Source organism: Ptychodera flava, chromosome 2, assembly GCF_041260155.1.
Source record: "Ptychodera flava strain L36383 chromosome 2, AS_Pfla_20210202, whole genome shotgun sequence".
Taxonomy (NCBI): Eukaryota; Metazoa; Hemichordata; class Enteropneusta; family Ptychoderidae; genus Ptychodera; species Ptychodera flava.
This window is the reverse complement of record NC_091929.1, coordinates 26430411-26449189: the sequence shown is the minus strand read 5'-3', so window position 1 is coordinate 26449189 and position 18779 is coordinate 26430411. Positions and strand designations below refer to the sequence as shown.

At 37.5% G+C, this 18779-nt stretch overlaps 1 protein-coding gene across 1 annotated transcript; it reads left to right on the top strand.

Annotated features, from left to right (window-relative positions):
- The first annotated feature begins 12469 nt into the window (after positions 1-12469).
- Positions 12470-18200, top strand: LOC139117992 (uncharacterized). Its single transcript, XM_070681258.1, has 5 exons — positions 12470-12866; positions 14132-14308; positions 14995-15120; positions 15564-15681; positions 16074-18200. Exons 1-5 carry the CDS (start codon positions 12825-12827, stop codon positions 16232-16234), a joined length of 624 nt encoding a protein of 207 aa, XP_070537359.1. The 5' UTR covers positions 12470-12824; the 3' UTR covers positions 16235-18200.
- The last annotated feature ends 579 nt before the right edge of the window (positions 18201-18779 follow it).

The window sequence follows — 18779 nt, the reverse complement described above, 5'->3', positions numbered from 1 at the left end:
TTAATGGAGAGATAACCAATTGAAGATAAAGCCCCATTAGCTGGATCGTTTTGGGCTTTTGCTTCCAAGTCTTCAGAGATATATGTATGTTATGGATTAAGCCATATTACTGCCAAAGAAGTTGATGTTTCAATCTTTAGTAATTGATAAGGTCGATAATCATGGAGCTAGAAAGAGGAGCAACAGTGTATTTTAAGCCAATTAATCTCTCATGTTGATAAGAGTGATAAGCTTGCTATTTGTTTTACTGTGTTGACAGTGATTGTTGAACTCAACAATTGTCCTCGCATGTTTACAGAGATTTAACCCTTTGAGTGCTGTAATTTTTCCCGCCAAAAGTTTGGTTCAAAATTTTACTAATTTTTATGAAGTTTTTTGTAACTTTTTTGGAAAGGTTTGCCCTGGATGGATATCACTTTTTATTGGCTACAGTTCTTGATCAAAACTTTGGAAAAAATCTGTAAAAATTGTCTGGGTTACAATTTATGAAGGCACTCAAAGGGTTAATTCTAGGTTTCCAAAGTCTCAATGATTATATTTTTTCGAAAATGCGCATATCTTGCATGAGGGGACTACACACGTGTAGTGATGCTCATTTACAGCAAGTGATATGGGGTCAGATTGCACAGAACCCATGCCAGAACTCTCACAGAGGAGCACTTCAAAGGTTTTAATTACATTTCTTTGTTTTGTACGGTTTAAAGTATATGATTTTTGCAAAATTCCGGCAAAAGACTGCAAAAAAAGATGAGCTGTTCGGCTATCTCTGAAAATCAGTCTGTTCAACACTAGTAATGCATCTTCGATCTGTTCTATACTGTTCTATGCTGGAATTGGCATTTTAAATCGCCATCGCACGGGTCCTTCACTGAGAGTTAACCTGTACAGGTGCTTGGTGTATGTTAAGCAAACATGCGGGGACGATCGTGCTTTACAGTTGAGACAATAGGCGTCATTGCTTCTTCTTGTTCTAGCTCCATGATCAAATTTAGGCACTTAGACATATATTTGTGTATTCACTTGCAGCATCCACTTAGAATTTACTAGTAAAAAATTATTTTCTTGTTAAAATCCAACAGATGTAAAGTTTGAAGCTGTAGTAGTTAGGAAATGTGCCCACCAATTTTGACAATTGGAACACTTTTCTTTTCTGGCCAAGTCTACAGATTGAATCTGGTATCTGCATATAATCAGTCTTCTTACACACAAAAAAGTCATTATGTGCTTACAGGCCAATAACAAAATCATTGTGCTGTTTAATGATCCATCATGAGTTATGCACTGTCTGATGCATTTCTTTTGTTAGTTCTTTGGACTAACGGTCCACAGTAAGTACAGTGAGGCTACCCACAATTCTCCATGATCCGTGCACATAGAGATGACTCACTGAACTTGAAGCAAATTTTTTCTATACACAGAACAACTCAGTCCATATTTCAAAATTCTGACAACATAGTTTTAATAATCATAATTTCTGATTTCCCATTGTGAAGAATGAGAAGACTAGATCAACCCCTTTTCCGCGGAGGAGATGGCAATTTTGTAATTTTGTCAAACTTGATTTTTGACAGCTATAAACAATAGTTTCAAGGAAACTAAGGGAATAAGTTGCATCTTTGTGGACAAAAGAAAGGGTACTGATATTTTTTGATGTTTGTGACAAAGGAAATTTGCTTGTCTGACAGGTATGATGAGACCATCTTAGGTGCTGATAACTTTGCCTTGACAAGTGTACAGTTTTTAGCACATTCAAACATCGTCCTCTCATTCAATTTACCCTTGTTTTTTAAACATAAGTAATCATTTTGAAACATATTATTAACAAATAATCCTGAAATTCTAAGTTTCAAATTGTTCAGAAACTTATAAAATTGAAGAAGCCTGTAGCAAACAATGTCTGAGTGTACAAATCAATGTGAATTGTGGGTAGCCTCACTTACTGTCCGCAATCCAACGAACCATTGTGATGGCCTGGTGTATGCCATATACAATGTACCGTATGCCTTGGACAGAGTCATGTCAGAAACCCTTCAGTAAATTTTTTTTGAAATTGGTTGGATGGCCAATACTTGGGCAAATATCTCAAACGCTCTTTTGTTTTTTTTTGATTGAATCATTTTAAAGTAACTTTCTAGCTTTCTTGCGAAAATCAGTATTTTCAATTTGTCTTCAAAAAACCACTAATTTTATCATTTTTGATGTTTGGTGTGGGTGTTTGAAATGTCGTCAGAAATGTTCATATTGTGTTGATGCATGCCTTGTTTTATTTTTAATTAATACTTCTATCCATTTTACTGCACTTTTAGTGGATTTTTAGTAGCCCTGTAGACCCTACTCACCCGGTACCAGCAAATCCATTTCTTCAGTGGCAGATCTGTCAGTTCTATCAGGGAAGGCAATCCACTGCCGTAGTAGGTCAGAGATGAGCTGGGCCAGAGTGAGGCCACGTTTAGTTTGCGCATGTACAAGTAACTAGTTAGCATTGTTTCGCTGTTGAGGATATGCCGTGATTTCAACACAGCGATAACTTTTGAATTTGCCATCCTTTAATGTAGGTAATTTTGTCAATGTGTGTTGATTTTGACGTCATTGTTGACTCTGATCATTGAAAAGAATGTATGCTTATATTTTGATTGATTTATGTAGGCAGTAGCTGCATGTCAGACTCTGAGACAACCAATCGTGGATTCATGGTATGATCCGACTAGGTACTGCCAACTGGCAAATTTCATCGATTTCGCAAAATTATCACAGACATGTTTTGAAGGCTGATATATTGATTCTACTATTTTTTACCTTGACCTAAAATTTTGAGGAGAAAGTAGAGCTGTTCGCAACTGCCCTCCCACTGACTTATATGGAAGAAATCCCCTCCCACTGAATTTTTATGACCACTACCCTCCAGTATCTATGGTCTGCCCACTCTCCATCCCCCCCCCACTGCCCTCTCCCCATACTGAAATTCCCCATTGCCCACCAGGTATACATATTCCCGTGGAACATTGCTCCCCTCTTTAAAGTAAGGGGCTTATCTCCCTGCAAGGTCTATCAACCACAGCATTCCCCTCCTACTACATATTTTTCGGTAACAATCGACAAAAATTTTCTCCCCACCAACTGAAATAAATGAAATTTCCCGGCCGACAGGAAATATTGATTTTTTTCTCCCCGCTTGCTGATTAGTCTTGAAATATACCCGCCCGCTGAAAAACTGCGCATGAACACCTTTCGCATGAACATCTTTTGCGTGAACAGCTTAGTTAGCGGCACCTGTCCGACATGGCATGATCATACATGATCGGAGTATGCATTTCAGCACTGTCACTTTAAGTAATTTTGTGTGTTTATTTCACTATTGTAACCTATATTTCCGCAGAATTTTCGAATTTTCACCATATTGTATGTTGTTTCTTGCGTTAAATAACTCAAAATTAAATTTGGTTTTTGCCAATACACACTTGAAGAGGGGTAAACTTAAGATGCACTGTTGACTTACAGTCTCCCCACACATTTGAATAATATTTTTTCCAGTGAACATGTATTGTAGATAAGTATGCACTCCAGATATATAATAATTGGTTGATTATTAACTCGATTTGAAAATTAACTAACAATAACACATGAAATCGAGAGGGAGAAAATAACAAAGTAGAGGGTAAATGGGGAGTCGGGGACAAGTACATGTAAACTGTGTATATAGGCGTCCATGGTAGGCACCAAGCAATCTTTTTTATTCAATGGCCCAAAATTTATTTTCCATGTGATGGACAATAGATACTTTTGTGATCAATGCCAATAATGAAGTTAAACACCAATTTTGATATGTGTACATCTACCCGCAGTCCAGGTGGGGCAAGTAATTTGGTTAGATGAGCCAATTGTCCATTGTGGTACAATAATTTGTTGCCAAATTTTTCTACCCTTTTGCATCATAAAAGTTCGCCATTTTCCATTTTAGATATTTTTCACGCCGTTGAGTGCCATGTCTTAATTCACTTTCACACATATCAAAGGATGCTGATGCTTACTGGTAGATTCCACACTTCAATTTACATATTCCAGCTCCAGAAAATCACATTTATGGCCTGTAAGGTACATATATATTGGAACAGAAACAAACCACTTTAAGAAACTCTCACTTATGTCCAAACATTTTTGACGTCACATTCTTGTCAAATAAAACGCTGAGGAAGTATAATGGACGTCAGTGCCCCCGTACCCTATGTTTTGTAGTTGAATAGCGATTTCGAAAGACTTCCCAAGGCGGAAGTGTAGCGCCTCCAGCACAGAGTCTGGGTCACCAAGACTAGATGTCATCTTGAACTTATGCATGAGAGTTTATCAATACACAATACACTACCAATAATGACTGTTGATTGGTATATTGAATAGAAACAATACTGTCGATCTGTGTGGAAAAGAAGCTTTTAGGTTGCAGATCTAATGTGTACCGGTTCTGATCAACATCTTTTGTCATTGACTGTATTTTTTCTCTATTCATTATTTGAATTTTTGTGTTCTGCTACTCTGTTTGGCTGTACACTTTGTCAGCAGAGTGTGTAATGTGTTTATTTAATTGGAACTGACTGGGCTCGAACCTACACTAGCAACATGTATGGCCATTAGTTATTAATTAAAATTTGTTGTTTAAGAAATTTATACCTGTCTGTGCAGTATTTACAGCCAAATTGTAATATCACGTAGTAATGCCATCTACAGTTATTGAATTTGGAAAATTGGTCTTTGGATTTCAGTGCAACTTGATATCGGATCGATTTATTTTGCCATTACATAGTTATCTATGCAAAGTATAGTGGCCATAGTGTCAAACTTACCATATAAATTATCTCAAATATAAGATGGCATGAGGCACATAATCACTATTATTTTCAAATTTGCATATTTAATGAACTTTGGTAATTGCTGATATAGTTATGAAACTACTGTACCAAATTTAGTGAAATATAATACAGATATTATTATTATGGTTTATTTCATACTCAATTCGTGATCCAAAGGTCAAATAGAATGAGTGTACAATATATAAAAAAACGTCAAAATGTACAACACAGTTTTGTTTAAAAATCTATATAAAAATAAAAAAAAACTTTAAATACTCCAGATAAAAGATTGATATAAACTTTAAAAAGTCCACAGAGAGACAGACGGTAAAATAAACTGATAGAAAATAACACCACAATCACAGCTGACGTCGGAGAAGGAATTCATGAACTCTGGAGCAATCTCATGCTGTAAACCTCTGGACTAAATTCTTTACGTCTTGTACGGGTTTTAAAATTAATCTTTTTATTCCTCGTTGTATACGCATGACATGATGTAGAGGGAATATGATAATTAAGCTTATGATCCGGTTTTAAGATTTCACTGGCAAATTTTTTACACATTTTCTGACATCTAATTTCAAGCGTTTCAAGCTTCAACAATGAAAGCGATTCCCTCATTACGGGAAAGCTCCTTTAACTTAGGAATACCCTACTTCGTCTCGAGGATCAATTTCACAGACCTGCCTTTCCTACAATGGCACTACAATAGCACCAGCTGGATTAGATAAACATAACAATGGAACATTCACACCTTGGGGGATTAAAAGTCTTCTGTTTGTCACCCGAGTTGGTCAGGAAAGGACTCTGGTTTCAGATACCATGCAGGTTAATGCAGTCTTCCCCTAATGTGTAAGACAGACATGGATAAATAACTGGTAGAGCCCTCTTTTTGACCTTTTCAATAGCTGATCTGTTCTTTTCTGTAAGACCACCTTGCCAAACAATGCAGGCATATCTATAATACAGACAAGTAATTGTCTTATGAGGCATTCAGCAGCCATGTCAATCAACATCTAATTGCAAAGAATAAAGAACACGACACATCATGTTTGGCAAAACTTCAGAGGTGCTTTATTGGAAATCCAAACACTTAATTCAGTAACAAAGCACCCAAATAGGGGGCAAAGGCAGAAATACTGATTAACAAAAAGACAATGGGGGAAGAGAGAGAGAGAGAGAGAGAGAGGAAGGGGAAAAAAGGAAAAGAGGGAGGGAAAACAAAAGGGGGAAGAAATGCAAAAAGGTAAAGGCGGGAAGAAAAAGAAGCATGCTGGGAACCTGGCTGGGAACAATTCAGAGATGGCCCCAAGAGGGCGCTCTACATTACAACCCCATCACAGCAATTAAACAAATTTACTAATGCAAATTTTACACAATTTGCATATAGAAGCACTGTAAATCCAGAGTTACTGCTACAAAGTCCATGAAACTTTGTACAGATATTGATCTGAAAAACAACTATCATATTTATGTATGTATCATGTGTATGTATATATGTATTTATGTATAGCTCTAAGGGACCGTTCAGTTTTTATGGGCCGTGGGGGGGGGGGTGGCAAAATCCGGGGGGGGGGGGGGTCATCGTAATTTCGGAATCTGCAAGGGGGGGGGGGTCATCGCTTTTTCACTGGTAGAAAAGGAGGGGTCACCACATTTTCAAAAACATAATACCTACAATAATGTTCACTTTATGCCATGGCCATGATTGACCCTCTTTACCGCCTTTGGAGGCCCACTACAATAAATTGATTTTATGTATTACCCATGACCCTCTTAACAGGTAGACGCCTTTGGGCAGCCCACTCCAATTAGGTTTACTTCTTGCAACGGCCATGATCGACCCTCTTTACCAGTGGGCCACCTTCAGCGGCCCACTACAATAAATTGACTTTATGTAATAGCCCATGACCCTCTTGTATTACCCATGACCCTCTTAACAGGCGAACGCCTTTGGTGGCCCACCCCAATAAGGTTTACTTCATGCAATGGCCATGATCGACCCTCTTTACCGGTGGGCCCACTACAATGAATTGACTTTATGTAATAGCCAATGACCATCTTAACGGCCGGACGCCTTCAGCGGCCCTGGCCAGTACAGTTTACTTTATGCAATGGCCATGATCGACCCTCTTTACCATTGGTGGCCCACTAGAATAAAGTTGACTTTACGTAATGGCACATGACCCTCTTAACCGGAGGGCTGCCTTTGGCGAACTACTCCAATAAAGTTTACTTTATACAATGTCCATGGACATAAGTGGTCTATGGAAATGAAAATAAAAATTGCCTTACAGTCGTCCTAATTAACAGACTTTTGCATGGATGTGGCTGAGAAGTTTGTACGCTGGCATCTCTGCTGCACGAATAAAGTGCGCCGCATACTGGAGTTCAAAACCGTGCGTGTAAATTTGACATATGGGTTTTTGTTATTTTTCAGCGGGGGAGGGGGGAATCAATTTTTTTGTCTGACAAAGGGGGGGGTCATCTCTTTTCACGAAAAATGCAGGGGGTCTATATTTTTTTGAACACCAGCGACAAGATTTTGCCGCCCCCCAGGCCGTAAAAACTGAACGGTCCCTAACATTGAATTCGAGGTATAGTAGATACGTTTGTTGTAGTGTTTCAACCAAGTTTCTTCTCTCTATGTATGTATGCATGTATGTATGTACGCATGTGTGTGTGTGTTCGTGAGTGCATGCATTGATGCATGTATGACTTCATATATTTTAATATTTATGCATACGTGCATTCAGTGTCAGCGTCCAGCTCTCCCTGCATCGGGGAACACACTCTGCACAACTGTTCATCACTGTTGCAGTCATCTCAAGTCTGGATTGTTTCAAAACTGCTTGTTTTCTGGTAAAATTAACGTCCAAATTATCCATCAAAAATAGATCCTGTAACTTCACTGTGCCACCTCTGAATGTCGCGACGGTCGACTTATACCGTATACCCGTATTAGCATGCTAAAAAAAGCCAGGACTATTGTTGTTATGTTAATTTACGAAAAAAATTGTTACGTTTTTCTTTTGATTTGAACTCCTGACCCATTTTCTGTGTGACTGCAGCAGGTATTTTTTGATATAGAGTGTTCGTGTTGCATGCGAATAAAATACAATGTCGATATGAACGTAATGCGTATTTATCATAGGATACTGTGTGCGTGTACGTAAGCCCAACTTATAAATGCTCGGTCTCGGGCGCAGAATTTCCGACGTTCGATCTCTCAGACGTCCGTTTTCTGCATTTTGGGCTTAGAGTGATGAAAATACCCAAGTAAGACAACAAAGACACGCAAGTTGATATAATATCATAGCAATAACCCCCTTCACAGTTGGGTATACTGCCTGCATAATTGAAAATGCCTCCATATTGCATCACAGGCTAAGAATGAATAGCCTCATAGTATATTCCATGTCATTAAATACTGGTCTACAGTGTTTTACACACTGATGTATGCAACAGTAGCTATAGGTGCATGGCCATTAAAAAATTGGTAATATGTTTTGTACTATAGTTGCCCATGGCCGATAAAATAGTATTAGATATAAGCATAATCCGTGACGTTAAAGTAGGTCAAAGGTCATCCCAAATTCTGGGAGCAAATTTTGGTTCTTAGCTATTCCTTGTCAAACAAAGAAAATCTGTAATCCTATCGAAGAGCCTGAAATTAGGCATGTGCATATGTAATGGTTTAAAGTAGGTAAAAGGTCGTCTAAAAATGATGGAATAAATTTTGCTCACCAAGTGCCCAATGTTCGACAAATGCAAACCCTGCAGCTCCATTGGTTAGCCTAGAATTACATATTCACATACTTAATGAGGTGAAAGTTGACAAAGGTGATCTCGAAATGCATTGAGAACAAACGTTGATTCCCACACTTATCCATGTCTAATAAAAAATCAATCACCATGCCTTACTTGTTAGTTCGAAATCACTTATGCACTAAAGTAATAAGGTCAACCAAAAGTAGGTCAAGACTTATTCCCGAAATTTATGGTAGGCAATACCACGAATTAGTATGAATTTAAAAGTGCCCCTTTGTCAAGATTTGAGTAAATTAATTTTCAGGACAAGTACACTTTAAGAGACTTAAGAGACGCCTTACTGTTTTCTTACCCTAGTGGCATAGCTTTAACCTCACGCACGGTTTCTCTCTTCAACGTTGGGGTAGAGTAACCGTGCCTCAAGCAACGTGGCCATGTGTGTCGAAATTGCAATGAAATGTATTAGAAATGTGCATACAAGACCATTTAACGTACTTTGTTTAGAAGAATGAATTGTATTTGTCTGATATCGATATCATGAAATAATATTATATAGGGCTCAGCCCTTGGTGTCGCGCCAGGGGTTATTAAAGATTGGCAATGTTATTTGTATTGATTCATGATAAACTGTAATTGTTACTTCATAAACGTTTATATGACAACTATGCCCAGTTTCCCTCTGATGAAAGCAGTTCACGTACGTACACGACGTCAAACCCTGCAGCAGGGCAGGTATGTATAGATTTTCTGTAGCGTGTAAAAATTTTGGACAAAAATTGGCAATTTTTACAATGATAACAGCCTATTGCTATAAACAAGGGACGTATTATGCAATCATTATCATTGCAATGGTAACCGCACTGCCCACCTTCCACTTGCAAGCTGAAAACTATAGCGTTCCGTCTAAAAACTGGCAATTTTTGAATCTAATTATTGACACAGGGGGCGCTCTTCTATAATTCAATCCCAGCATTCTTTGCGTATGCCCCCGTTCATATGCACGACAGTTTTCTCCCTTTATCTATATTAACGATATTTTGTATCAGCGACAAGGTGCATAATAACATTTACTGGCTAATAAAAGAGGTATATTTTATAAAAGGCATGTTATATAATAGTTATTTGTTTCGTTTTTGTTTATTTACGAGTACTCAAAAAAAAAACATGGCGGCGCCCATGAAAGAAGGGTACACTTCCGGTTACTCGCACAGTATATTATGAATAAGCGCATGCGTAGTCAGTAAGCCGCTGGCGCGACTATTAAGTAAGAAGTTACAGTTCTTCTCTTTCAAGTGACCAAATCTTCAAAACTGGACCCAAAAAGTTGAAGGTCCATTGTGATTATTATATTTTCATATCACGGAGAATAAAATACAATGCTTCTATTTTGAATAAAATGAAAATACCCAAACGACTGATCCCGGGGAAAAGATCCGTTAAAACAAGGAAGAAGATGCAGACTTTATTTCCTTTATTGCGCTGTTTGTAACATATTCCCTCCACTGACGGTTCTTTGACCTGGCGTGACCTTATGAGCACGAAAGCGATGCGTGAGGTGAGTATCGTTTTTATCGTTTGGTGATTGACTTCGTACTACTTGGCTAATCGACGCATCGCACTTGGGTGGGAAGGGTGCCGTTTTACCAACGTGTCTACAAGGTAAAGAAGAGACTTATTTGAATTGAGTGTTTTCAATGCAGACTTGACGAATGAAGCGCAATTACTGAAGCGTAGTTATGACGCAGTTATGGTCGCCATGTTGTGCAGTGCGAGTTTTATTATGTTTGTAAGTCTGTCGCGATGCAAGTGTGTCGCCGTCATTGATTGCTTCAAACATTCTAATGATTATTGTGAAGAATATAGCTATGAATAATCTGCTTAATCAGAGAAATATCAAAATTTGTGCCACTTTTCTATTGGGCTAAAACAAGGTGACGAAGTATGTTCTATACCGATAGATGCATATAATGCTCAAAGCTCGTTCAGCGTTACTTCGTACAACGTATTTTAAGTCACGAACTCCCCGAAAAGGTGACTGCTTACTGCTTCGGCGTAAAATGGGAGCGCTGATTCCTCAAGTCAATTTGAACTTAAAAACTATGAGCTTACACTGAAAATTATCAGAGACTGGTAGATCCTCCGAACCACAGAATGAACGCAAAACTATAACCTTAGCCCTTACAGTCATAAAAAATACGCAGACAATAGATATAGCACAAACAGAGACACGCCAAGCATGGGAAACTTACTGAGCTGAGGGATATTAATCAAATTTACCTCCCGATTTTAGTATGAGCGTTACACGATATTTCATATATTTTAAATCTTAATCAAGCGAAAATTTGTATTCTGAACAACATATTATCACCGCGTCACTTAAAACCAGAGGAGTGCAAGTTTAAGGTCAGCTAACATAATTTTCCCGAAAAAAAATCGGCTTCAGAAGATTGTTTTGGAGGGCGGAATATTTTTCACGTATCAGCGGACTGTAAAAGGACGGGACGGTCTTGAAAACTGTATTCTTTTGCTTAATGTACAACGCTCAAGGAAGGCCCCCAGACGGCACAGAGCAGAGACAACTCAATGACGGGGTATTGCCGAGGTGACCGGGACAATAGACATCTGGTAAAGTGAAGAATTGGAGTTTTCCTAGTGAGAAAGTGGGTAAAGGGGAAATGGTCTGCGGGAGAGCGAATTTGAACATCTACCAGATATAAAATAGCAATCGTCCTCCTCTCTAAATATATTTACCATTGTTTCAACAAATCGATTCAGGTCATTTCCCACACCCATAGGTATATACATGTAGATACATACATAGATTTATAGATTTACAGGTACATAAATAAATATATGCGTAGATAGATAGATAGATAGATAGATAGATAGATAGATAGATAGATAGATAGATAGAAAGATAGATAGATAGATAGATAGATGCATACATACATGCCTCCATGCATGCATACATACATACATACATACATACATATATACATACATACATACATACATACATACATACATACATACATACATACTTGCGCAGACAGACACGCAGAGTTCAACAAAACACATTGCATTAAGGTAAATGAACGGCAGTCACGAACGTTGACTTTCATGACTTTTTGATCCAAACTGAAATGTTTTTTCTTCAAAGGTCAACACTTTTATCTTTACCATGGCGATCACAGCAAAAATATCTGAATCTTGTGTTCATTTTACAACGGCAAAATTCACAAGAAATCAATTTCATTTAGCAAACTTAAGAGCAAGTAAAACGTTAACCTATTATTCACCCAAAATAAGTTTGTGAATGCTCGCAGAAAAATTGGTCAGTTAAAAATGGCAAATCTTTTGTAAGTTTTCTAAGAGCTGTATCTGTTAAGGCTAATACCTGTTCAAATTACTCCACTTTCTCTCGCAGCTTTGGTTTTTTGACAAGAACACTTTAATGCCTCAAGTTGACTTTTGCGTTCATTTTTAGGACGCTTGGAGAGTGTTGACACCGACAGCGATACCTTAGTGTACTGTACAGATATAAGTCACCTACTTGATGGAGCAACAGGCAGCAAATGGAGCTAGGAGTGACTTCTCACATCGCGCAGTGGGCGTCCTTGGCGCCATGCAGATGGTGCTTGGCTTCCTCTGTGCGGTATTTGGGATAGCTATTCAGGGGCTGCATGGCAAAGGATCATTCATAGCAGCACCAATTTGGTGTGGGGCTGTGGTGAGTATCTACTTCTAGTTGAGGATGTAAATACTCCCCTCATAAAAAGTTTCCGCGTGACTTATCGTGTCACTAATTGCGTATAACGTTTACTCGCCATGCAGGAAATCAAGCCCTCCTTGATGTCTCCATGTAAACTAAAGTATTACATTTGTCAAAACTTTGTTCAATGCGTCGTGTGTTCTCCACTTCGAAGCCAGGCCAGCAAACACAACAGTCAGCCCAAGATCTCATGATGTTTCATGTAGCGCGAGAAATGACGTGGAATCGAATATCAAAGCTACGTCAGTAGTATCCATATTTTCGTGAATCGTGGATTCTTTTTTTTATGATTAAGACACCACTTTGCGTAACCCAAAACACCCCTAAAGACAAAGATAAAACTTTTATTATTTATCATTTTTATCCGTGTTCCGTCTGTCACACTTTCTTTATGGCATTCTGAAAAATTTTGCCGCTACTTTCAGTTCATCGTTACTGGTATGGTCGGGGTCCTTGCAGCTAACAAGAAGACCAACAGCTGGGTAAGCAACCAAAAATGTCCTTATTCCCATATTTTATTGTTGTACCAGACGCATGTTTCTTGATATAATCTGGTCAACATAGGTTTGGAAGTGAAAAAAGTGAATAAAAACACAACCCCCTAAAAACAAACAAGAAACCACAACAACAGTTTTTTCTGAAGACCTACTCCGAAATTTTGGAAAGTGACTTGATTAAGATATTCGGACCCTCAAACTTTCACAATTCTTTTTCGGTCTACCGCTTGTCTGGACTCATTTTAAAGCTTTTGGTGTAGGGAAAAAATTCCGTGTCTTAGTTTTTCGAAAATCGGAAACTTTTCTTTTTCTCCATAGAGTGTTAACACTTAATTCTGTTTTATAGTGACTTGTGAGCCCGTTGGGCTGGATGACCCCTCACACTAATGTATAACTTATAATCAGTTTACTTTGTATTAGTGATGTCATAAGTCACGATAATAAAAAAATTGCTACTACTACTAGCACAGGGATGCTGGTCATTTTGAATATGAAATGTCAGTAAATCTTGAGTAATTTGTTTCTCCAGTACCAAATTTTGCAAATTGATCCCCAATTTAATTTTCACAATTTTTATAGAGTTTGGATGAAAGATTCCTTTAGGAAAGTTTGAGCAAAAGTTATTGTCTTTAACTTTCAACGGGTATACTACCTTTAAGCTGTTTTGTGTTGGCATGAGTGTTCTTCATTCATCGATGACACCTGTTCGTTGATCTTATTCCTAAGACCGATGTACGCACTGTCAGGTATCAAATACCCTTTTTATTAAGGTTTTGTTTTCTGAAGTAGGTTTACTGTATGGCATTTAAAATACATCGAAACGAAGCGACCGATAGAAAATACCATATATACAATTTAACGTGGTCAACACCTCGAAAGTGAAAGACATATTTTGATGAATGAAACTTTCGACCACTCTCTTACCCAGCGTGGAATAAAAATTAATGGTCACTATGCAAAGTTTGGTACTGGAGAAACATATTGCGTAACATTTACATGATTTTAAAATTCTAAATGGCCGTCACCCCTGTGTTAACTCTCTGGGAAAAAATAAACACATATTTTCGAAAAATAAAGACTGTGAAAATGTTTTTCATTAAAATGAGCCCCCACAAATGGTAGATCAGAAAAGCATTGCAAAAGTACGAGGGTGAGAATATTCGTCCCCGAGGCACATTCTACCCTAACCGCCTTGAAAATGTAGAACATAACAACTGAAAGACACATGTCCATTGTACTTGCTTCTCCAGATTATCAGTTCCATGGTGATGTGCATTATAAGCGCCTCTCTATTTCACCCAATTCTGTTTGGCATAATGGTGGTCACCATGGTGATAGAAGCTAATGACGCTTGCTACTATGACAACTATGACTACCAAAATGGTGTTGGACAAACTTACAATTGTGATGATGATAACAAGAATAAGGTAGGTATCTTTGCCATAGGTTAACGAACAAATAACCGTAGGCGGTTGCTGAAATGTTCATCCCCTGGGTTGGGGTATAGGTGTCCATTTCTTATCACAGTGAATATACCAGCAAAGGTACAATAGAGGAGAGTTTCCTTTTCATAACCTGTGGTAAGACCTAGGCAATCCCCCCCCCCTACGGCACATCCCTGAGGCTGGATATTTAAGCAGCCTTCTATGGAATAACAGGATAACTTGAAGTATTTAGACTGTCAGAACAATTGACGAATAAACGACTGGCCAGTTACCAGCTTATTTAAATGAGGATATTACAAAGCGGAGACTGACGGCTAAATCACAGACTGTGCCTGAATGAATTAAATGAAGATTTTTTATAGATTACCGTACATAAAAATCTTGCATTAGTATGCATCAATATGCAAATGAACATGTTTCATGTGCTGTGGCTGTAATCTCTTGATATTTTTCACACCTTTTATTCAAGTTTACTATTCAATTGGCTTTCGTTAGATATAGGTCAGTGTTGTCACTAAGCTACAAAATTAATCATTATTGTTGTTCTAATTCTGATTAATGCCCATAAATGGCGCAACACTTCTTTTATCACTATTAGCATTAATAGTGAAACCAAGGCTTTAATATGCATACCACGTAGTTAATTCCATCTTCCTTCCGAATATCAGGACATCAAACTGGCCATAGAGGGCGTGATCTTGTTCTTGGGGTTTATAGACTTCATTGTTGCGATTGTCAACTCTGTATATTGCTGTAGCGCCATCTGCTGTAAGTCAAGGAATGCTACACCATTCGTAAGTTATCTGTTTATTTGTGAATCAAATTTGAGGCAGTCATTCGTTAAAGTTTAATTGTCAACGTTAGATTTCAGCTGTTGACTTTGTTTTGCTTTTAACATATCAAAGTGAACCAGGTAATAAGTAAGAATTTCGGCACAAATGATTAATGGGTTATTTCAGACGATGTCACGGTTTGACACTCTGAAGAATTGTTTGATCATATTATATTTGACCTATAATGATGTGTTTGTCTTTTTTGTTCCTTGTACGAGATGTTAAAGTGAGAAGAAATTAGGGCACAAGGTTGTTTAGACAATTAAATAAACACGTAAACAATCAACAATAAACGAACCGACAAGCAAAACCAACTTTTTCGCAAGGAATAGTTGGCAGGAAATAACGCAGAGAATCGTACTTGCCCGTGTTGCCAGTGTTACTCACTATACCGTTTTGTACAGGTATACTACACAGCCCAGCCCGGCGGGGTGCCACCACAGGTTCCAATGGCAACGACGCAATATGGCCAACAAATGATAATATTGCCTCCTGGTGGCCCGAGTGCACCGCCACCATATGGTATGTTGTGTACAACGTACAGAGTACAATGTTTCGCTGAATCTATTATCGACTGAGAAACTTTCTGAGTTATCACAATCTGGTAATCATGTTTTTCAGACCGTAAAGAAACAAGTGAACTTTTCTAATCACATGAAAGTTACACTTTAATTGCACTTTCAAGTATACAATAAGTATAATTGTACCTCACCTGTACTATTGATCTCGTGATTGGCTGAAACTCCATCACGTGATATTCCAAAAGAAAGTTGATATAACATGGTTCGATTTGCTATTGCCCTCGACTCTGTTGTTGTAATATTGTTATAATATATGATTCATTCTTTAAGCTAATATCTTTTCATCAATCGTATTAGATACAAAGAAAATTATCTTTAATTGTTTCCAATAAGGTCCTTACAGCACTGAGCCGATGTTCGTGCAGCTTAGCGCCGTGCCTATGGCAGTGACAAGCGCCCCTGATGGTCAGGAACAAGGAGCCGGTTACAGCCAAGATCAAGTGAAGGGTGGGCAGTCCGACACAAATAATACGTTGCCACCGGCATACACGTAACGACTTTACGTGCCAAGAAGCTTGTTACGCAGAATCTGCTCTTTCATATGTTTTATAGGACAAAATAAATTAGCGTAAGTTTATGTTTTACAACAAAATATTACAAAATTGAAAAGCTTGAATTACGTTTTAATGTTTTTGGTGAGACAATATGAGAAGACAATCTGTGTTAATATTGAACGCGATTGGAACTAATTTGGGAGAATATGATCTGTTAATTGTTCAAATTTATCAAAAGTGTTTGGTGCCCTGTAGCTGAATGTTGCAATATGACAAATTACCCATTAAACAAGTGAATTGCAAAAGAAAAGAAAAGTAGATGACCTTACATTTGCCGATTAAACCAATATTAATACAACATCCCATACGCTAAAATTAGTTCCAATTGTGTTATTGATGACATTGATGACCATATTTAGAATAAGGGTAGCAGTCATATTTGATTTAACAGTTTTAAAATTGTTTTGTTTTTTTTTTGGTAAAAATTGCAAGTCCCAAGCTTTAGCTGAGAAGTATTTCATTTTTAGCTGCTATAGACTATAGCAGCTATTGGGATGGGTATCCATCCGGCGTCAGTCTGTCTGTCTGTCTGTCTGTCTGTCTGTCTGTCTGTCTGTCTGTCTGTCTGTCTGTCTGTCTGTCTGTCTGTATGTATGTTTGTATGTATGTATGTATGTATGTATGTATGTATGTATGTATGTATGTATGTATGTATGTATGTATGTATGTATGTATGTATGTGAGGCGTCCGTCCACTCAAATATCTTGATATTGATATGATATTTGTTGTGTAGATGAAAAATATGATTATGAGAACCTATTTTTTGATTTTTTGATATTGTTGAAAATATGCAAATTAGCGCCAAAAGTCGTTTTTGGTAAAAAATCTTCTTCTTTATAACCACTGGTTATTATTTGGTATACAGGTTTCTAGGGATAACCCAACTTAGATTTGTTCATAATGTGATGAAATATGCAAATCTGTATTTTTAAGGAATTTTTTGGTCATTTTTGGTCAAAACTTTATTTCATCAAAACCGCTTGTCTGACAGCTTTGATATTTGATATACAGGTTCGTACAGATGAACTTAATATGATATATTGAATATATAATGAAATCTGCAATTTTGTATTTTGGTGCAATTTTTGCCATTTTTGGTCAAAAAATGTGTTTCTCAAAAACTACTTGTCTGATGCCTTTGATATTTGGTATACAGGTTCCTAGGGGTTGCCTTAGTGTAATATATTGAAATTTGATGAAATCATCAATTTTCTATTTTTGCAGCTAATTTTGCCATTTTTGGTCAGGCCATCCTGAAATGAGCTATCAAAGATATCCACCTTCTTCATCAATACATGTGTCACAAAAAGTTATTTTCTACATAACACAGCAGAGCTCTGTCGACTGTTGGGTCACTTGTTTTTTTCAAGACCGCTGGTCAGACATATTTAATATTTGGTTTACAGGTCCCTATGATGACCTTAGTGAGGTAATTTCATACAGTCAGGAAATACTTAATTTTGTATCCATGTCTATAGTAGCTTCAGGGACTTTTGCCCTATGTTTAGAAATGTATATTCTACGATCTTTTTGAATTTGTGCCGTACTCCTTGAAACAGACTCTTTTGATCTTTTTATTCGCTTTTTGCCACCAATGATGTGATTTTTTTATCGTTATGCCGAACATATTTTTAGAAATGGGTGTTCGCATGTATCATATAAGTATGCGTTTTGTACTGTGTAATATATAAACCTTATTTTAGTGCCTTGAAAAAGTACTTGTTATGAGTATTTCTGATGAGGGGCATTAATTACGATATACGTCAGTTGTAGATTATTTATCCAGTCATTAGGGATATAAGTAATTTACACTTTACATAATAGCATATATTATATAAAGAAGTGTTACGTAGTGTAGACTCTCACAGACTCATTATGATGTATCAAAATCCGTGGCACATTTCGGCCAACCAATAAACCAATTTGCATTTTCAAATAAGAAAATCGAAATGGAGCTAATTTTTAATTTTCAAATGGTTTTATCATCTTGATTATTAATTTTTATGCCTATTTCTAAATTTAAAATCTTTTGGCTAAGATTGAAATATAGGAAACAGGTGTATACTGCTGTGAGGATGGCACTTTACGGCCATTCAAATTTCCCTCTGAAAAACTATATTTCCCACAATTCGGATTTCCGTTTTTTCAATTTCCAATATACCAAATGTCCGATTTTCCCATTTCATTTGGGGCGTGGCCCAGTATCTTCTCATACTATGGCGGAAATAATTGTATCGAATTGGAATTAAGGTGTAACATTTATCTCAGTGTGACCAAATATACTGGGGCGGGGCTTGGTTACGATAATTGGCACAAGATACTTTTAAAAATGAGCGGGAATGAGGGACTGGTTAGTTTCTTCGGCCTTGGAGGCCGGTGGATTCATGGGGGTCCGCACCCTGTTTTTCACTTTGGTGACGGGGTCACCTATTTTGAAATGCCCAATAAGGGGGATCAGTGTGTTTTAAAATTTCGACACGGGCT